Source organism: Corythoichthys intestinalis, chromosome 12 (assembly GCF_030265065.1).
Source record: "Corythoichthys intestinalis isolate RoL2023-P3 chromosome 12, ASM3026506v1, whole genome shotgun sequence".
Taxonomy (NCBI): Eukaryota; Metazoa; Chordata; class Actinopteri; order Syngnathiformes; family Syngnathidae; genus Corythoichthys; species Corythoichthys intestinalis.
This window is the reverse complement of record NC_080406.1, coordinates 54,174,523-54,196,716: the sequence shown is the minus strand read 5'-3', so window position 1 is coordinate 54,196,716 and position 22,194 is coordinate 54,174,523. Positions and strand designations below refer to the sequence as shown.

Here is a 22,194-nt window from a genome sequence, read left to right as displayed (position 1 = left end):
CACAATCTACAAAAAAAGCACTTTTTGTCATTGCTTGTGGTGTCACTCATCGTTTTGTTTTGTTTTTCGTTTGCAAATGCTGTTAACCAGCGATTTTTAATGTTTGAAGTGTCACCTTTTAACCGCAAGTTTGCGTTTTGAAGAAGACTGCAAATGTTTTATAGCACACTAAAGTAGGTTGTCTTCCCCCCCCCCCCCCCCCCATTAGCCTTAATGTCGCAATGCTAACGTTTACAGTGTTTAATATACATGTGTTTCCTTATTTTGTATGTCTGAACTGTAATTCTACGGCGTGTTGAGCAACAATAAATATCTGTGAAACGAACTGGAGTCTCATATGACATCTACACACACGCACAAATGTATGCATGCAAGCACGCACTCACTCGGTGATACCAACACAGCCAAGAAAATTATCGCCCTCATTTTTATTTACCTTGCGACAAATGGACTCATTGCATACCGCGACAGGCTTAGCAACTTCAATAAAACATGTCGTTAGTTAGTTAGATGGAATTACGACCCGCCCCCCTTTAAAAATTTTCTCCTTGGATCTACACACCCATTTTTACTTCAAAACGGCGACTCTCGCCGAAAGGTGAGTGATTTTCATGCCTGAAAAGAGCAAGAGTATTACATAAATAATGGCACTTAACTTGAGAATTAAATCAATGAGACTATACTTTTGGCAATAGTGTGGATGCACATCATACACTGATTGGACAAAGCACATGTAAGGCACCAAAAGTGCCAATTCTCAACAGGATTTGGGGAAGCTCGACAGAAGACAATTGTCCTGCGTGCAAAATCTGATGAAGTCAGCATGGATTAGAGTCTAAACAGTCATTGCCCATTGCTCCTCACACCAACACACACGTGTCTCTTAATCTGATCCTTCCGAGTGAATCCTTGGCCACAAACTGAGCAGGAAAAAGGTTTTTTGCCAGTGTGGGTTCTTGTGTGTTTTGTTAAATAATCCTTCTGAGCGAATTTTTTACCGCAAACTGGGCAGGAAAAAAGGTTTTCACCAGTGTGGGTTCTTGTGTGTTTTGTTAAGTATTCCTTCTCAGCAAATTTTTTACCACAACGTGAGCAGGGAAACGGTTTTTCACCAGCGTGGTTTCTTGTGTGTATTTTCAAGTGTTGCTTTTGAGCGAATTCTTGACCACAAACTGAGCAGGCAAAAGGTTTTTTTCCGGTGTGGATTCTTTCATGTCTTTGAAAGCTGAGCTTGTGACTGAATCTTCGACCACAAACTGAGCAGGCAAAAGGTTTTTCTCCAGTGTGGGTTCTTTCGTGTATTTTCAAGGTGGTCTTTCGACTGAATCTTTGACCACAAACTGAGCAGACAAAAGGTTTGTCACCAGGGTGGCTCATCATACGTGTTTGCTGGGTAGCAAAGGTTTTCACACACTGAGAACATATGCACAGTTTGTCGTCACTGTGAAATTGCTTATGACCATCATCATTGTAAGGTGAGTGTGACGTGGTGCCATTTCTCTCTGATGGAGCGAGGAAAATGTAAATGACTGATGAAAATACTTGCAATCCTTCTGTTGAGCTGCTGCTGCCGCCGCCACGACCATCTTCACTCTTCAAGGGCTCACTAGTCAACCCAGTGATACCTTCCTCCTCTTTAACGAGTGGCAGCTCCTCCTCCTCCTTTTTAATTGGAAGCTGCACTTCTCTCCCCTTCTGCTGACAGGGCTCTGGCTCCTCCTCTTTAATTTGGGGGAGCTCAACATCCTCTTTAACGCCAGGAGATCCTGGCTTCTGCCGCTCAGAACCAAGGTATTTTCTGAAACCTGCAAGACACAAGAAAACCAATGAAAGACTTTTTTGGACCAACACCACATAATCGGCCAGTCTGTCCTCTGTACAAATCTTGGAGAAAAAGTGTACAGTGATCCCTCGCGACTTTGTGGTTTGTGTTGCACGGATTCAGTGCAGTGCGGGGTTTTAAAAGGTATTCATCGAAAAATAAAAGTGAAAAAGTGCAGGTCGTTTCACTTTGAGGCGCAAGAGAAATTGTTTCGCATTGACATGCAACAGAAAATTTGGCGCCGAAAACTACTGGCCTAAAAATGCATTATCGCTTTTTGGTTGAAGACTCAAAGTTTACTATCAAATAGTGTGTAGAACCTTAGTCCCCTTGTGATGAGGTCATTAAAACACGGCGAGAAGCAACACACTGGCTGAAGCTGTTTTGCAAAAACCACTGGCTCACAGCCAACATGTCTGCGGTTTGTAAGTATTTTGACTTATCAAACAAAGATGCTCATATAGCCGTCCGTAAAATCTGTTCTGCTGAAGTGTCTCAAGGTGGTACAATGTCGAAGAATTTTTCCACCACAGGTTTAATCAGCAACGTGTCCTACAAACACGCAGAACAATATGACAGGTATAAGAAGCCCAAGGAAAGAATACAAATGTTGCTCCCAGCATACCGACTCCTTAGGTGGTAGAGGCTTTGAGGGGGTAAAAATATTTTCTCGGGATAGTGCCAAGGCAAAGGACATTCATTGAAAAAGAAAAAATAAAATACATTTTTAAAAAATTGTATACATGTGTATTACTCGCCCTTTCGGTTTCGGCCAAGAATTTTGCTTTCGCTATCTCCCTAGTTTCGCAGTAAGGCAAACGTGACTCAGCAATTTTGTACACACCCACGGGCAGTCATACAAGACATGTGAGTGGTTCATGCTGCAAGATTGACACATGACGGTACCAAAGAGCACCATTGCAGCCGCTTCCATTATAATTGTACTGTTCCCTCTCTGTGTTAGACTTCCGAGTGTTAACATAGATAAACAGCAAGCCAAACTCCTTTTCAAGAGCCAGGAAGTGAACGTCTTTGCTGCTTTTACAGACTTATTTCAGACCAGAAAGTCACGCTGATAACATTGAATCGGAGTGAAAGTAAAAAAAGAGAAACACAAAATCTGTGCTTAATGAATTGCTAACATTAGCATGTCTCAAGTAGATGCTAATAGCGTAACGTACGAATGCTATTTTTAGACCGTGACATCGCCATCGTAACGGAGAAGTGAGACATACACACGCCCTCGCACACAATCCATTATATTTCTGCTTGTTTTCTCCGGTAATCTTTAAAAAAAAATGCTGATCATACACTGCTGCTATGGAACTTGTAGAAACAACTCTAGACATTAAGACATATGAAGGATATTTTCTTCATACGTTTCCGAAGCCAAAAACTTGGAGGAAAAAATGTGAAGAATTGATCAACTTGCGCAGACGTCCAAAAGACCAGTTCAACGGCAGCAAAGTGAAGCCATTCACATTTCATATGCAGTAAACATTTTGTTGGGAGCCATGGTCCTTCAGAGGACGAAGAGGTAAGCTATCTTGATACTTTTACTTCTTTTTTAGCATGGCGTTTTGCCGTGCTGCTTCTGTCTGACATGAATGACCTGAAAAAAAAAAAAAGTGGTAGCTGACTGCCACCGTTGTTACTTTTCTGTTGTAAGGAAACAACTTTAGGAAGGGGGAAGTGTAAATAAATAAATGGAATTAAGATTTGTTATTAATGGAAAAATTAAATGTGTTCGTTGGCTGTCATTGAGTAGGATTAGCGATCATTACAAAAAAAATACAAAATAAATTACCCCCAAGAATAGTCAGAGACATAACACAACCAGAGGATATAATATATAAGAAAGACAGGGCATATAGGGGTAAAAGATAGCTTGTTGAAACAGGAGAACGTCTTTGTTAGTGACGAAAGGAAAAAGGTGTGGATCAGCTCGCCTCTTTTTCAGCCCTCGACACTCAAGCCATCTCTTTAACTGAACATTTGTATGTTTTTCCATATCTTTACCAGTTAATTTGGCAGCAGGGCATCATTTTCAGACAGAATTGGTAGGTTTAGCTCTGCAAACATCTCCTTCGTACACTATTTCCAATCATTTACTATAGGGGACAAACGGGAGCGTGTCATGAATATTAATAAGTGGAAGTGACGTGTAGCGCGGTACGCCATTCACGTCACACTTCAAGTTTAGGGAAGGGACTATTAACAGAGAGTAAAAAAAAAAAAAAAACTTTAAAAAACTCAAATTATCCTCGCATTTACGCGTTAAAAAAATGACATGGTTGTTTTGACGAACTCGTCCATAGTTTATATTCGTAAAATTACACCAAAATTCAAAAAGCTCTTCAGCTGCCCTTTAACTACTAGTTAACTATGAAAAATGCAATTAACTGTGATTAAAAATTCAAATCCCTCGACAGCTGTTCTGCCAAAATCTTCCACATCGGCGAAACGTCCTACATGAGTCGAATTTGACACCCAAAGTACTACCGTGCGCTCTCAACTTGTTTTGTTTAGATGCGTATAGGCAGAAGATACTAAAAAAAAATGCTTTAAGAAAATACTTAAATGTAGTTATATCAAATAAGGACAGTTTAAATACTCAACATGATAATGTGGTCAACTGCTTTAAAGCTAACACAAAAAAAACCCACAATGGTTAAAAGCAAGCCCGTTGGGCTTGGGTGGGGGGGTGGGGCGGGGCAACCGGGTATGATGTCCCGGATCTCAGGACCATAGGGACCCCTGAATAACCCTTAATTTATTATACTTTACATTCACATATTTCTTTTTTATTTAAATCATTGTCTGATTAAATATTATGTTCTGCTCGATATATACAGAAAAACTTTAACATATTAAATATTTCAAATATATATTTTCTCCTTTTTGTGCACAACACCCCCTCTGTCTTAGCAGAGAATGGTTTGACCCCGCTCTGGCGCACTCAAGGCTACACTATGTACTGCGCTGAAGTGGGAAATTCAAATCTGTCATTGTTATAAACTCTAAACATGGCGAGTCGTCATAAATCGGGTGCGCAGAAAAGAAAAGAGAAAAAAAGATGAAGATCATAGAGATGAACGAGAAAAAAATGATGAAGTTTTTAAAAGGGGGACAAGAAGCCAGAGAATTGGGGCTGGAGTTGGCTGTGGACGGTGATGTCGTTAAGACAGCAACAGCCGCTGACACTGAACGGTTTACATTCACGATCACGGTTACCAAAGCTCGATTCGAGTCTGTCACCGGCCGCTTGTAGCCTATTGAGCTGCGGTACGACATGACATGCTGCTCGCGTTGAGCTGAGGAGAGAGAAGGTGATAGGAGATCAGGGATACGTATATGTTAGTCTGGTGGGAGCAGGTGCGCAAGGCAGAACAGACTCGGGTCCAGCGGCTGGATTTATCTTGGGTTTAAAACAAGATATTATTACAGCAAATGCAAATACAAATCTACCACCGAAACAGCACAAAGCAGCAGCAGTGGCACAGCAAAGGAGCCTGTCACGGAGAGACAGGGAGCTGTCAGGCAGCCCACAGGTGAGCGAGCCTTCAATCAAATGAAAATAATAAAAATTTACCAGTGCGCCACCATCTCACAGGGCAGGCTTAACAACCTAGCCATGCTCTCTTTGAGCGTGAGCTTGTTCAAAAACTGGATTTAACTGATGCTATAAATGACTTTGCTGTCAAAAAATCTAGGCGCATAACTGTTTGAGGGCTTGATAACCCCAGGGATGTGGAGGGGGCAGGCACAGGATGTGTAGTCATACTGTTTTGTTGCTTAGCAGGGAGCCATAGCACTCTCAGTTGTATTGTAATGTAGCCTACATGGGACAATAGATAGAAATTGTTTGTTCATATTGTGTCACACATCACATTACGGTCTGTTATATTTAACTGTCCATCTCAATTTAAATAATTTGAAAATTTACACTGTCATTGCTCGCAAAGCATTAAAGTGTTGTTGTGACAAGCCGTTGGCAGGGGTGGGGTGGGTGGGGCCCTATAATGGTCTCTTGTCCTCGGGCCCCTGCAAGTCTGTTGACAGCCCTGGTTAAAGGTATGAGGGGGTAATACATGCAAAAAGTATTTTTGAGGCAATGAAAAGGTACTAAAAAACTAAATAAAAACAAAAAATAGTACTCGCCGCTTCCAACCGATGTGCGCATGCGTGCGGATGCTTGTGCAAGCACGCAGAGCACTCTGTAGCACGTTTCGCGGCGTAGTAAGGAATTGCCGAACACAGCACTACTTTTACCATTAAAAATACATTGTTATCACCGCGATCTCTCTGTCATGTACAGTATACGTATCATCGAAAGTGAACCAACCTGATAGTCTGTGAAGAACAACCTTTGCGTGCATTATTTTGCACACAGTCGAGTGTTCGTGATGTGGAGGGTCCCTTTTTACTCCACAAAATTTCTCCGGGAACTTTACTGCAGCCGGTGTCGTTCTCCCGGACATTTTCTTCACTTGTTTTCTGAACGATTGAAGACGTGTCGATGGAGACGCTCTGCAGGTTTGTTAGCGGGCGGGCAGCTGGGCTACGCTAAAGTAGACGACTGCCGAGACTTGACGATTGACTGATGTTTGAGTCCGTAATGTGGTTAATGCTGGACATGTCTTCGAGGCTTCAGTTTAGTTAAGTGACTGAAATGGAGGAAAAACGAGAGGCGCACAAAGAAAAACATCCGCAGCGATCAATGGTCCTTTTGCTTTTCCGACCAGGGTTGCATGATGGGAAAGACAGTCTCCACGAGAGCGGTCAGGCTGCAGAATCACACCGTAAAACGCGCGTAAAACAAAAACAGCCCAGATTAAAACTTCCTTTCCAAGTTGAAAATGTTTCTCTTTTTCAACTCAATCTACATTTTGACATGATAAAAAAAAATCAACAGTGGGATTGTAACATTTCTCCCAAAGGATCATGGGAAGTGGAGTTCTTCACAAGAATCATTCAGTGCGTTCAACATCGCCATCTGGCTGTCAGTAGCGATGAACTAGAACGAATGTACTTTAAGAGCAACGAAAGGGTGAAGGAGGCTTATTTATCATATTTAGTTTTATTTGCTCTGATGGGGAGGTTCTGAAAATCTTAGCTGTCAATGTGAACTTTTGACTTATATTTGTTCATTTATGTTAGGCTACTTATTCATTTCCTTATGATTTAAAAAAAACTCAATGTTTGCGCGATCTTCAAAATATATTCCACTTGACTCTGCATAATCTAAGTCATTTGTACTTATTTTTCTGAATGTTACTTATATCTTTATTATATGTATATAAAAAGTAAATGTTTACATTAACTTCAATTTTAATATACATCCTATGTTCTTAAGAAGTTAAAATTGAGATTTGCCATTTAGTATGTGAGGAAATGAGGGAAAATAAAAATTAGGAGATGGAGGTTGGGGTTGTTGCTGTTTTTGTTAACTTTTATTTTGCAAATCATTGAAGAAATACAATTTTGAATGAAAAACAGTTTTTGTATGTAATTGTGCCATAAGCGGATTTTAAGGGGGGGGGGGGGGGGTAGGCCCTCCCTGGTGGCCTAAAAGTGTCATTGCATTTAATTGACTTTCCTATATATCTATATCTATATATACAGTGGGGAGAACAAGTATTTGATACACAGTCAATGGGAAAACCCATTGGCAGTAATATATATAATATATATATATATATATATAGAGAGAGAGAGAGAGAGAGAGAGAGAGAGAGAGAGAGAGAGATTGTAAAGCAATAAAACTGCAACAAAAATGAATGAAATTAACAAAAAAACTAATTTTTTATGATGGGTCAAAATTATTTTTCGAGGACTTTAGACGGTCATTTGCTTTGAATATAATTAAAAATATATATATATATATATATATACATATATGTTACAAAAAAATTTTTTTTTTTTAATGATTTTTTTCTTTGATTGAAAATATATATTTATTTTGATTGAAGCAACTTTTTTTTAGATTGAATGATTTAGACACAAATGTCCTAATCATAATTCGGCCCAAACACAAAAAAGATTGCTTCAATCAAAGAAAACTTTTTTAAATGAAAAATTAAATGTTCAAATGCAAATTTTTCAATTATAAATATTTTTTCGCATTCAAAAAGTTTTTCTATGGCAAGGCAAGGCAAATTTATTTATATAGCACAATTCAACACAAGGCAATTCAAAGTGCTTTACATCACATGAAGATCATAAAAATCACATTTAAATCAATACAACGTAAAAACCAAGACAATCAAAATCGGAAATAAAATTATACATAAAAATCACATTTAATCACAAATAGAATAAAATAAATAAATAAATAAAAATAAAACAAAAACTACTACTAATAATAATAATTGAAATCAGCAATGGAGATAAGCACAAGAGGAAGAGAAAGCAAGTAGATTGAAATATATTGACAGTTATGGATATGCAGTGCTAAACAAAAGCGTTTTTAGCCCTGATTTAAATCAGCTAACAGTTTGAGCATTCTTCAGACGTTCAGGTAACTTGTTCCAGAGGTGAGGAGCATAATAACAAAATGCTGCCTCACCCTGCTTGGTTCTTGTTCTTGGAACATGCAGGAGACCGGTTCCAGACGACCTTAGGGGTCTAGATGTCTCATAGGAATCTAACAAATCAAGCATGTATTTTGGTCCAAGGCCATTAAGTGTTTTGTAGACGAGCAGTAGTATTTTATAGTCTATCCTTTGACTCACTGGAAGCCAGTGTAGCGATTTCAAAACATTTGTAGAGGCGTGATAGGAGATGTCGTACTGTTCCATTATCTAAGCTAAGGGAAGCATATAGATGTTAAATAAGAGTGGTGAATTTGGTTCGTTCTGACTGATGGTTTCTGTTTGACACAAAGAAATCCCTATCATGTAAATAGGATGTGAACCACTGAAGAATAGTGTCAGTAAGCCCTACCCACTGTTCCAATCTGCTGAGTAGTATGTTGTGATCAACCGTGTCGAATGCGGCGCTGAGATCCAATAGTAACAGAACAGATGATTTGCCTGCATCGGTATTCCGACGAATATCATTTAGGACTTTGATAAGCACGGTCTCGGTGCTGTGTTGTGGCCGAAATCCAGACTGAAATGAGTTAAAAAGATTGTTTTACATCATAAAAGTCTGGATCTGTTCGAACACAACCCTTTTGATAATTTTCCCCAGGAATATCAGATTTGATATTGACCTGTAATTACTAATGGTTGAGGCATCCAGATTAGGTTTTTTTAAGGAGAGGTTTTATTACTGCAGTTTTTAAAGTCTGTGGAAACTCTCCTGTTTGGAGAGAAGTATTTATAATCTGAAGTATGTCTGGGGCTATGAAATGAAAAACAGTTGAAAAGTTTGAAGGAAGGATGTCAAGGCAGCATGTTGTGGGCTTTAATTTTGACACAATTTCTGTTAAAGTGGCATAGTCCAAGAGGCTAAACTGTCTAAGATTGACATAGGGGACATTTTGGGAGGCATTTAGTGTAACAATTATTAATCTGGAGTTGCACACAGTCTGTCTAATCTTTAGTACTTTGTGTGTAAAGAATGCTGCGAAATCATTACAGGACACCTCAGATGCCAATTCCTGGGGTATTGATGCTTGTGGGTTTGTCAGTGTGTCAACAACAGAAAATAGTGCGCGATTATTGTTGTTGTTTCTACTAATGATCTCTGAAAAATATGACTGTCTAGCATTTTTCAGTTCCTGGTTGTATTTGCGAAGACTCTCTTTCTAGATATCATAAAAAACTAGGAGTTTGTTTTTTCGCCATCTGCGTTCTGCTCGTCTACAATCTTGCTTTTGTTTTAAAGCTAGTGTGGCATTTCTCCAGGGTGACCTCTTCTTTCTTGACAAAGTTTTTGTCTTAATCGGGGCAATAGTTTCAATTACAGTCATCACGCTGGAACTGAAACTATTTACAAGTTCTTCCACTGGAGCTGTTGTAGGGGTTAATGGTGAGGCATAGGCCTGTGTGAATAACGCACAAGTGTTATCACTTATGTAACGCTTCCTAATCACCTCTGTTTCCCTTTTCAGAGAATGGACAGGGGTGGTCATTTTAAACATAATGCAGTAGTGATCAGAAAGAGCAACATCATTCACTGTAACCTCGGAGAGGTTAAGACCTTTGGATATTATTAAGTCCAGTATGTGCCTCTGTTATGTGTTGGAACTGTGACATGCTGAGATAAACCAAATGTATCCAAAATATTTAAAAGCTCTCTAGCACATCCTTCTTCGGGATTATCAACATGAATGTTAAAGTCACCCACTAAAACAACACAATCAAAGTCCATGCAGACAGAAGACAGTATTTTGGTAAACTCATCAAAAAACATTGTGTAATACTTTGGTGGTCTGTAAATTGTTACCAAGACAGCTCTGCAAGGGCTTTTTAGCTGAATGACAATATATTCAAAGGAATCAAACTGACCACATGAAATATTCTTACATTGAAAACTGTCCCTGATCAGACTGGCAACCCCACCTCCTTTCTTATGGGTTCTTGGCGCACTAAAGAAATTGAAGTTTGTGGGGGTTGACTCAATCAGAACTGTCGTGATATTATCTTGATCTAACCAAGTTTCTGTTAGGAACATCATGTCAAGGTTATGTTTGCTGATAAAATCATTAATTAAGAAAAATTTGCCAGCTAAAGATCTGATATTTAGCAGAGCTAATTGCAGATCCCTGACTGTGATTGAAATGCTTCTTATTTTGATTGAAGTGATTTTTCTTTTTGAAAATCAATATATATTTTTTAAGAAACTTATTTTTTGATTGATTAGTAAAGACAAAAATGTCCTAGCAAAAATGTGGCCCAAACACAAATTTGCATTACTTCAATCTAAAAAGTTGCTTCAATCAAAAAAAAAAAAAAAAATTCACTTCAATCCAAAAAATAAAAATAAAAATAAATAACTTTCACATGCATTTGTTGGGGGGGGGGGGGTTGAGTTTCAAATTAATTTTTGCATTCAAATACATTTTTTTTTTTTATTGAAGCGACTTTTTTTTGGTTGAAAATATATATTTTGATTGAGGCAACTTTTTTTGATTGAAAAAAAAAGACACAAATCTACCTCCATATTGCTCCGCCCAGGAGATACAATTTTGACAGGGTAACTACATTGGCTTGACACCGGCGGGCGTACCATATTCAATGGATGACGATCTTGGCGAAACGTATAGCTGTCCTAAGCAGCCTGATTTAGAATTCCCCTCAAGAATGATGGGAAACAAAAAACGCTCATTGTCAACTATTATTATAAATATTCTTGTAAGTTAATTTTATTGCGGACACTGCGTTTCGGTCATCAACATGTTGTGACCCCCGCCCCAAAGATCAAACTCCGCCTATGAACGGTGCTAAAACAGTTTTCTTTGCATTTCAGTAGTTTAAGAAGTTTGAGGCCCCCCCCCCCCACACACACACACACACACCTCAAAAAAAAAAAAAAAGAAGACAGAATAAATAAATAAATACATACATTTTCTGCCCCTGTGGCGACCTTCACGTCGGGGAGCTCCGGCAAGAAATTCTCGCCACTTTCACCCCTGGTAAGCAATCAACGTAGCTGAAATTCAAGATGTGGACATTTAGGAACGGATTCAGGTATGGTGAGCACTGGACTGTGCCAGGACTCGAACTAAAGTACTCTCATACAAATCTGATGAGGCATTTTTTAAAAAGTATTCTGATTTGGCTAATATGCCTGTCATTTAGCCTAATTTCAGTTATTATTAAAACATATGAGATACACATTACATCTCTTTAGCTGTACTGTATTTGTGAGTATTGACAGATGACCAGTGTTTTGATTTGTTAGCTCGACGTTGCAAGCTGTAAGGATGTCACAGTCATCAAAGAGTCAGTAGAGTGTATTGCAATTTGTATACTTTACACTAAAATGTTTGAACTTTGATATAGATTTTTTCCATTAACATTTTTTGTCACATACAGTATATATCATGATCTGTTTTAGTGTGCACTGAAGAGATAAAATTATGCACCCCTTTGTTTGGAGCATGATGGCACTTCATGTTAGAGCCTCTGCCCCCCCCCCCCCCCTTTGATTGCAGGTTGAATGCCAGACGGGTGGAGCGGCCACAGCTGCAGGCTATCGCCATCAGCAGCCTTGAAAAAGCCAACGGACGCCTCAACTCGTCTAGTTCTGCTGTCAGCCTGTCGTCTGCTTTGGGATCCTCTCCCATCCACGAACCATAACAGTTTGATCTGGCCATCATGGATCCCACGGACAACACCATCAGCTCACCCCAACCACCCGATTACTTCCTCAACCACAATCACGCCATAGAGGAACTCTTCAACAAGGTAACGGACATTTACCAGGCACTTTTATCCATCCAAGCACGCTTAACACATTCCCAGGCACTAATGACATGCCGAGAACCTCACGTTCCCGCACCGGCACCTTATGACGGCAACCTCGGTGCCTGTCGCGCCTTCCTTGTACAATGTAGCCTGATCTTCGAGCAACAACAACTGTACACATACCACGAAGACAGAGCGCCGCGCTTGATTGGGCTTCCTCCGTTTGGGAAAACGACTCGTCCGTGTGTGTTATGTACTCCCGTTTCACGGAGGAAATGAGAAAGGTCTTTGGCCATCCAGTCCGTCGAAAGGAAGCAGCCAAATGGCTCATGTCTGCTGCTCGCCAGGGGACTCGGAGCGTCGCCGAGTTCGCGGTAGAATTCCGGTGTTGTATAGAACTCTGCGATCCGTCAGAATCTGTGACGAAGGAGGGCGATGTTGTCGACAGCAAGGCCGACAGCACCGATGACGAGGAATCGAAGAAGACCACTTACGCTAACGGCGTAAACTGCCATTTGCTACGTAAACGAGGCTATACGCTCGTTGCCGAAGCTTATTTTCTCTCTCTCGGAAAAACTACATGAAATGTAATCATGACGTCATTAAGAAAATATCTGCTTCAAGAAATCTCATTTCATTATGTGAATTTTTGACGTTGTGAAAATGTCCTAATAAACTTTCATTCTATGAATTTGTGACTTCCATACGCACACACACAATTTTTAATGTATGAGGACAATGATATAAATGTAGATGCGTTAGTCAGTGTGTGTGATCCAACTTTATTTTCCTTATGCTCTTTCCCAGCCCATCGAAAGCAATTCCTTACTTGTCTGATATTCTTAAACATTTGAACGCATATTTCCTCAAAACGACCTCCAGAAACTATATTTTTATCGTCACGTTTTCTGATGGGTGCAGATGAAGTAGTCAGAAACTGTGATACACCTCTATTGTCTCAAATCAATCAAGTCACTCTTAAAGCTCTTTGCTGATCTTCTTGATGCTTAATGACAGTTTCAGACACTGGTTTCCGCGAGTAGAGTCGTTGCTACGTCCATCCGATACCGCTCCACCTACTGGTACGAATTGTCAAAGATGGGTGACTCCTCAGCCAGCACCTTCTGAGCATACTAGGATTGTTTGATAGACAAAGTTATGGTCAATCTAATCAGCACTATAGTCACAATGCATGTGAAGGGGTACTTTCTATCGAATTATCAATTGAAATCATTAAATGCCTTTATATAATTTCATTTAGAATTCCTTGAAATTTTTAGCAAGGTAAGAGAAATTCCTGGAAGAGTGCTTTATTGTCTTTCAAGCAAACATGAAATAAATTTACTTTCAACACAAATATCCCACAGGAGGTGCTATCACTTTGTGGGGTTTGAGGGACTGTCTGCTGACCATTTAGGCAGCGTGAGTCTCCTGTCGCTTTAAAGACCTTCATACAACACAGAAATCTAATTAATATCAACAATTATGGATGTATCACACCAATTTTTTTTTCCCTACAGTGCATAGTGAGGTGGTACATTAACCATGATAAATATGTGCTGACCCTTTCAACCCCACAGTATGTTGGGAGAAAAGAGCTTTTGACTCATAAAAAATAAACAGCTATTACCTGGTTGACTCCAAACACTTGGTTACCTTCGATGATTCATCGCCCAGTGGGTCCAGCCAGTGTTGTGCATGAACGCGTTCAATGAACAATCGTTCATGAACACGTTCATATTTTGGGCGAACGTGAATTGAACGCATTATATTTCTGTCTCATGAACGTTACTGTGAACGCGCTTATTCTAGCGGTTGTGAGCGGTGCTCATAACTTCGTTCATGAGTTCAACACATTTAGAGCCTTACTGACAAAACTGCATATAAAGCCATAGGCTACAAACACACAATAAAAAAAATTAACCTTAATAGCGGAAAATTATCCGGCCTGGCAACCCAAGCTGCCTGTCACGGCCGTATTGTTTAAGCAAATACGTCATCACAACAACGGCAGCATGGACATAGAAGCTGGCAGCTCTCGAAACCCGGCCCGCTCAGAGCAACTTTCTACACAGTACCAGCATTTAAAAGAGTTTTATGAAAAAGTCAGTACCAACCCGGATGGCAAAAATATAACGTTTACTTGTAAACTTTGTCCACCTGGATTGAAGGTGGACAAGATTTAGCCAACCTTAAACGGCACATCGAAATATAGCATGCGACAAGCCTTGCTAGGTATCTGCGACTACGAGCATGTGCGATTAAGAAAGAGACGGCAACGGTTGGCCAGAGCAGTATCTCTGCCACCCAAATACCGCTAACAGCATACCAGAGTGGCCCCGTTTTCTCTCTCCCAGCCGCAGCAAGACAACCTAGTACTGCAGTATATTGTGGCCCACAATAGGGCAATATACGGCCCCCTCACTGCTAGTGTAAACCCTGGTTGGACAATGTTTTGAAATTGAATATGAAGATGAATCTGACACATAGTTTCAGTGTTTAAAAGGATACATGAATTGCTGTCTGTGGTTCTATATGGACACTGCCAATAATAGCTTGCAACAATTTTTGGCGAACAAAAAGAACTACAAAAGTTCATTTTTTGGAACCATGAACTTTAGTTCAAAATTTTGAATTATGAACTATGAACTGAACAGTTCATATTAAAATTTGTGAACTGCAATTTGAACTAGTTCATGTAGAAAATGAACTTTCCCAACACTGGGTCCAGCACTAAACTGTGGTGCTCTTGTGGATAAATAGCCTGTGAATATTTGAAAAACCCATAATGACTCACTCATATTCTCTCAGTCCAAGGTCAGTAGTTGACAGATACACCTGGAAGTAGGAAACATAAATATTGACTCACCACAAATATCCAGTGTCCAGGTTCATTGACTGTGTGTGTGTGTGTGTGTGTGTGTGTGTGTGTGTGTGTGTGTGTGTGTGTGTGTGTGTGTGTGTGTGTGTGTGTGTGTGCGCGTGTAAACAGAATATGCATAGATGAAAAACTGCTTCTTATGCGCATTAGATAATCTATGAATATTTCCACAATGAGTTTTTGAAATTTACATTTCACTATATAAGACAGCTCAGGAGTTTCACAAGGTCTATTGGTGTCTGAGGCTTTTTGACGGCATGAGGAGTCGGGATTTTCGAAGGCGCAGATGTGACGTCCGAGAGCATTTAGGTGGAGAGGAGATGCGAGTCTTTGAATTCGTGGAAGTTCCTCGATATTTTTCTTCAGCTGATCAGCGTTGACCTTGTATATCGGTTTTCCTTCACAGGTGACAAGGTCAACACTTTTCTCCTGAATTTTTGTCACACAATATGGACCCAAGAAGTCAGCGTCAAGTTTTCCCCCTTTCCGCTGCTGGCTTCGAATATTTTGGCGCCAAAACAATTCCCCAACCTTCCAGGGTTCTTTTATTAGGACTGATTTTGGCAGCCCTGGTTCTTTGCTGAACTTTTTCTGTGTTTTGTTCCACAATCGATTAAAATTTTGTCTTGTCTTTCAATGTCTATGCATACCGCCTCCTCAGGATAGACCTCCTCAAAAGATTTATCTACCTGTGGCACAACAAAGAGTGGATGTGAAGCTTTCATTGTAAAAATGTAAATGATGATTGAATTCTGTTATAGGAATAATTATGCATGAGTAAAACATGGATGACTTCATGGCAACCTTCAAGTCTTCCGCCACCTCAGAAGGATATTTTGCCTCCCTTCCAAACATGAGAAAGTAAGGAGAGAATTTGGTTGTTGTTTTTTTTGTGCGGAGTCCAAACATGACTGCATCAAGGTATTCATCCCCAGTGTTTTCTCTTTCACCAGCTTCCCTAGGGCTCTAAACAATCATTCAATGAACACAATGACAATACTCAATGGCATGGAACAGTTCTGTCAACTAGACTTGATGGCATAAACATTGCAGTCATTAGAATTTACAAAGCTATGACATGTATTTTACCTCTGTATGGTGCCATTGAGCCTCTCCACCAACCCATTTGTCTGAGGGTCGTATGGAGCACTAAGGCTTCTCTTGACCCCCAGAATCCAGCATACCTCTGTATTGATCGATGAAATGGGTTTGGTGAAATATGAGTCAGTACTTTTCAAATATTTAATCATTTACAACTTAATGATTGTGAAATAGTATTGTGTTGAAAGTTGTATAGAATGTACTGTAAGTCAAGTAAATAGGCATACATTGTTGACAAACTCTCTGCCTTGGTCCGTGAGGATTCTTTGGGGAACCTCAAATTGATAAATAAATTTGAGGATGCACCCTGTTACTTCAGCTGTTTTCGATTTTATAGCATACACTTGTGCCCATCTTGTGCAATAATCTATTATGACACAAATATATTGGTTTCCATTGTTGGTCTTGACCAGTTTGCCGACAAGGTCCATTCCGACCAACTCAAAGGGTTGTTTGATCTAAAAGAAAAGGGGAAAAGATCAGGAACTGAGCAACTAGATTTGAATTACACGCTACCTACTGTACATCATAGTGAACATGAGCAGTTGAAATCATGACAGAATGACATGGGGGAAACAAATTTATACAGGAAGAGTCACAGCCAGGGCCGGAGTGGGACTCATTTTCGGCCCTGGAATTTCATGCCCCAGACCGACCCACTCATTTAAAAATAATGTCATTATGCATACACGTGTTCAGTGTTCTCTAAATCCGTGTACTGTAATTCTGTGTATTCCAATTCAGTGCAGGTAGTGGTTGTTTAACAAGGGGGCTTTATTTTAACAGATGCAACACATAATTTTGAACAAATTTAAAAATGGATTTTAAAAAACTATATTAAATGATACATTTGAAAAATAAATTGATAAATGAGACCTTTTCTGCAACATCAAATATTAACAAAATGAATGCTTACAGATAAAAACATAACAATATGAAAAATAAAGAAGTAGGCAAGTATTGCACATTGTAAAAACTTCTAATGATACTATGATCCATTTAACTTTAAAAACGCCACGTAATTAATTATATTCTAATTTTCACTCACTGAACAACATGGCAATCCTACCGTCCAGCTCTGCACCTGTGGTGCATTCATTATGGCTAATGCTAGCTGCTACATATCCCTTGTGAGGTGCTACAAGAAGCCAGTTTCCACAATTACTTATTGTCGTATCACACGGTGCAAGTTGCCTTTTATTAGCCATCTGGCCTTGCCACTTTCGTTGTAATCCTCTGTAGTTTGAGGCAGCGAGGTCGTTGCATGAAAAAAAAAATTGGCTATTTTTGCGCATTTTGCTGATTCTTTCGAGAGTGCTTTTCTCTTTTTAATTCTTATTTTTTCAGCGCCACCCTTGCTCTTTTTATCCATCAGAGTACCGAGATAGCAGCTAATTTGGCTTAATGCGGACTACAATTAGGGGGCAGAGCGGCATGCTGTATTTTTCGTCTGCACACGTGAGGATGCGTCTGGGGGGAAAAATATATAATATAATTTTTTTTTTTTTTAAGACTGCCCACAGGGACATCGGTAGCAGAATGTAAGTTATACTCACTGACACTGTCATAAATAAATACTAAAAAAAATTATAACAGTGTAATTTTATTTTATTTTTTAAATAAAACCTGGACCGGCCCATCTGGAATCTTCCAGAAGTTCCCTTAGTTACTCCGGGCCTGGTCACAGCAGTTGTCCAGCATTGTCAAGGCCAGAAATTGGAGGTAGAATTCTATTATAATAATGATTAGATCAGAATTGGTTTGATTGAAGTGGTCTCAAATCTAGCGAGCAGGTCTAAAGAGGCCTTATCATAGCCATTGTGTGAAAATACCCACCTTTTATGGGAAACTCGTGTCAGTGATTAAATTAAAAAAAAAAAAAAAAAAAAAAAGTATACTTAAAATAGAGCAATAGCTCAACTTGATCGGCGTGTAGTCTGTGCTGGCCTTGGGCCTTGAGGTCAAATCTGCCCCTCTGCTGACAGGCCATGCATTCAGACACCTGTGTATATACTTATTCCATTTCTTTCTGAGGCTGCAGTGCATTTTTGTAAATAGCCGAAATGAATTACTAATTAAATTACTTAAATCTTAATCAATGAAAATACATTCTTAACCACTTCTCAATGTCACGTCATAGAGGGCCAGTAATATCTCTTGGATATTGTATCCCTAGTTTTGATTTGGCCACAATGTGCACCACTGTCACTCGAATGAAATTCACGAAAGATCGCATCTGCTTCTTTAGCACCACACACCACTTTGACTGTGATTTCTTTTTCTCCACCTTTATGGCGGATGTAATACAACTCGTCATCTATGGAAAAATCAATGTATTGAAGCAAATTATCTGCATGGATGAAGATGCGTTTGACATAGGTGTGCATTTATACTAGATATTGTTAACCTTATACATATTTCAACATTTTCAGAAATAATGGGAACATTGCGCAAACAGATATTTTTATGACTAAAGGCAGAGAGTGTTTTTGGACATTTCCGATTGGCTTTTTGAGGGTAGCAGTAATGCAGGATCATGTAGTACTGCTGGGAGACGAACATCATGCAAATAAGTCAAATAAATTAGGCAACAATAACTAAGACTCAAACGATATGAGAAATTGCAAACACGCCACGGTTTTTCCATGTTAACCAGGCAATTGATTCAAATTGGGGTTATTGAAGTTCAAATATGTATATTATATGATTGCAGTTTGTTTAAAATAGTTGAGCTGTTTAATTGGCTTGCAATGCAAGATGTGATTACATACCTTTTACGATGTAGTTGTTTGCCTTTCTTTTGATGCTGAAGCGCCCGTGGGCATCACTGTCAGGTGGGAATTTTCCCTCAGGAAATCCACTAATACCTGATAACAGTTTGGATCCATTTTGTCAAAATATCTTGTCCTTAAACAACGTTCTGAATGACCTCTGATCGCTGTTAGATGAAAATGAGGTGAATTGGATTTCTCTATTTATGCAAGGGTCAATGTTATATAATTGATTGTAGGCAGGTGCTGTTTGTTTTAGCAGAAACCTTATTGGTTTTAGGGTGACATGATTGATTCTGATTGATTTGAGACACAATAGAGGAGTGTCACAATTTCTGACTGCCTCATCTGCACCTGTCGGAATATGTGGTGATGAAATGTACAGACTCTGTGGGTCCAATTAAGAGAAGATGCAGGGGGCGGGGGGGGGGGGGGGGGGGGGGGGGGGGGTAATAGGGATGGTGTCAGAGGATCAGCAAAGAGCTTTAAAGAGCATATGACATGAGAAAAAGAAGTCTTAAATGGCATTATTATGTGAATTTTGAGACGATTCGACTATATACAACAATTTAGCAAAGCACAGATGACGAGAAATTAGTCTTTTAATCTGCCGGTTAGCCACGCCTACCATTATAGGGCTTTAGCGTCCCCAACAGGTGGATGACGTCAGCGGTAGACTGGGCTCATTGGTTTTACTATTCAGCCCATTGAGGGGGAATTATTCAGAACGAGGAAAACGCGACGAAGAGAGCCGCAAAATGTCATTGTTTCAGTCTCTCTACTCCAATATTTTTACAGGATATTCTTTTTATCCAAGTATTTTTCCCCAATAGCTATATAAATGGCTTGAGAAGGACCAGTCAGCCCGTCAAGGGGGAACTATTCACAACGAGGAAAACGCGACGAAGAGAGCGGCAAAATGTCATTGTTTCTGTCTCTTTACTTCAATATTTTTACAGGATACTCTTTTTATCCAAGTATTTTCCCCAATTGCTAAATAAATGGCATGGTCATGACAAATAAGTCTTGTGCTGAATGGAATATGAAATAATAAAAATGGGACGACGTCAGGACGACGTGGCAAAATGACTCCATAATGGTCAAAACTGTCGACTTCACCTTTACTGTCGCACCTCCCGAACGATATTTTATGACGCCTAAATCTGTCATTTCCCTTCCCAGGCTTCGGAGAATGTAAACAAACCAGAAGGCGTGACAGCTAGTCGACATTCTAACCCGAACCGAGTGATGTTTCAAAGTCCTCGAAGCGGAAAATCACACATAACTAGCCTGGATTATTTGACATGACGACCCGGTTGTCGATTGTCTTCGCGGATCGGCAAACCGCCCGGCGGAGAGCAATTTACAGTTCGTTCCCCGGAGGAGGGTGGCTGGAGTTGTTGTGCAGCTAACGTGCTGCTGCTAATGAGCATTAGGAGAGCTTTTTACATGCCTATCAATGATCAAACGTAAGTAGTCCTTTATTTAAAGGAAGTTTGTAGTGTTTACTTTGTAATCGCTGTATTCGTATTTGACATAATACAAAACAAGATGTTTACTCACTTCCTCGTCAGTCCAATGGTCCCACAGTAGTAGGGCTTGGCCAATATCCACGATGAATGGGAACCTTTTGAAACTCCACAAAGGCGCATACGCCTCTCCCTCATACAGAATGATTTTTCTGCAGCCGTTTGGCTGGCGTGATGCGAAAAATAAACGTATTAATCCGCAAAATCAGCTGAATCCTTCGTCCTCATACACAACAGTACACTGTAGCGTGAAGAGGACGTCTTCTACCGTACACGTCACAGCGCCCTCCTCCTCAATGCAAGACCGAAGCCGGAAGTCACTCATTTTCATGGCGCGGGATCCAAAAAACTAAATAAAAATAGCGATCGCTTCCACACACATCCAAGCGGTCCATATCATTCAGGGGCATAAAATACCGCGTGTATTATGAAATAAGCATGCTTTTTCGTGTCACAGGCACTTTAAGAGTGACTTGATTGATTTGAGACACAATAGAGGGGTATCACAATTTCTGACAGTCATCTGCACCTGTCGAATATGTGATGATGAAATGTACAGACTCTGTGGGTCCAATTAAGAGAAGATGCAGTGGGGGGGGGGGGGGGCGGCATAGGGATGGTGTCAGAGGATCAGCAAAGAGCTTTAAGAGTGACTTGATTGATTTGAGACACAATAGAGGAGTATCACAATTTCTGACTGCGTCATCTGCACCGATCAGAAAACGTGACGTTTGTAAGAGAATGTCAGATAAGTAAGGAATTGCCTTCGATGCCTTTAACAACGTCAAAGGCATACAATAAATAGGATTCATTGAATGGGTAATTTACACAATAACCTCGTCAGGATGATTAGTAATAGCTGTTTATTACAGTTTACCATTTCACAATGTCAAAAGTGACTAATTTGTTCAAGCGGACATTTTCACAACGTCAAAAATTCACACAATGAATGAGATTTTTTTTGAAGCAGACATTTCATGGTTACATGAAATTACATGAGTTCATGTAGTTTTTCCGAGAGAAAATAAGCTTCGGCAACTTGTAGCGAGCGTATAGCCTCGTTTACGTATCAAATGGCAGTTTACGCCGTTATAGCGTAAGTGGTCTTCTTCGATTCCTCGTCATCGTTGCTGTCGGCCTTGCTGTTGACAACATCACCCTCCTTCGTCATAGATTCTGACAGATCGCAGATTTCGTTACAACACCGGACGTTAGCGGCCTAAAGCCGCTTCAATGACGAGGCGCTGCAGGAAGTGTTCATCTGCACTCTTAATGAGCATGTTAAAGATGAATTGGCCACCCACGATGAACAATCTTCTTTGGATAGTCATAAAACTTTGCATCAAAATTGACGCACGTTTGCGTAAACGTCGGCGACAGCAGCTCGAACAGCCGACCCCCCTGCCTCCTCGCTCCACCATCTTCCAGCGGCCCGCTCCACTTCCTGCCCAGGCCACAGACGTTCCACCCGCAATATCGCCCCCTACTGTGGACGCCGAGCGAGTACAACTGGGGCGCGCCAGGCTGTCTCAGGAGGAGCGCACATGCAGGTATGACACACGCCTATGTGGTTACTGTGGGGAAAAGTGGCCATTTTCTGCGCGGCTACCCGGTGCGTCCTGGCTCACCAATAAAGGCACTCCTGGTATGCCACATGTCACACGATTCCTCCGATCGGCTCCAGCTCAACGCTACACTCTCTTTGAGGGGCCTGTCATGCTCTGTTACTGCC

At 40.3% G+C, this 22,194-nt stretch overlaps 1 protein-coding gene across 1 annotated transcript; it reads right to left on the bottom strand.

Moving 5' to 3' along the window:
• Positions 1-245: 245 nt before the first annotated feature.
• Positions 246-6,566, bottom strand: LOC130927309 (gastrula zinc finger protein XlCGF57.1-like). Its single transcript, XM_057853025.1, has 2 exons — positions 6,168-6,566; positions 246-1,805 (listed from the first exon to the last, which is right to left on the bottom strand). Exons 1-2 carry the CDS (start codon positions 6,301-6,303, stop codon positions 844-846), a joined length of 1,098 nt encoding a protein of 365 aa, XP_057709008.1. The 5' UTR covers positions 6,304-6,566; the 3' UTR covers positions 246-843.
• Positions 6,567-22,194: the final 15,628 nt, after the last annotated feature.

What these genes read in the sequence shown, in the direction of transcription:
- LOC130927309 (XM_057853025.1), bottom strand. Translation starts at nt 6,303, where the DNA reads ATGTCCGGGAGAACGACACCGGCTGCAGTAAAGTTCCCGGAGAAATTT. An exon ending in TGTTCTTCACAGACTATCAG is followed by an intron (nt 1,806 to 6,167) that starts GTTGGTTCACTT and finishes TGTGTCTTGCAG; the next exon opens with GTTTCAGAAAATACCTTGGT.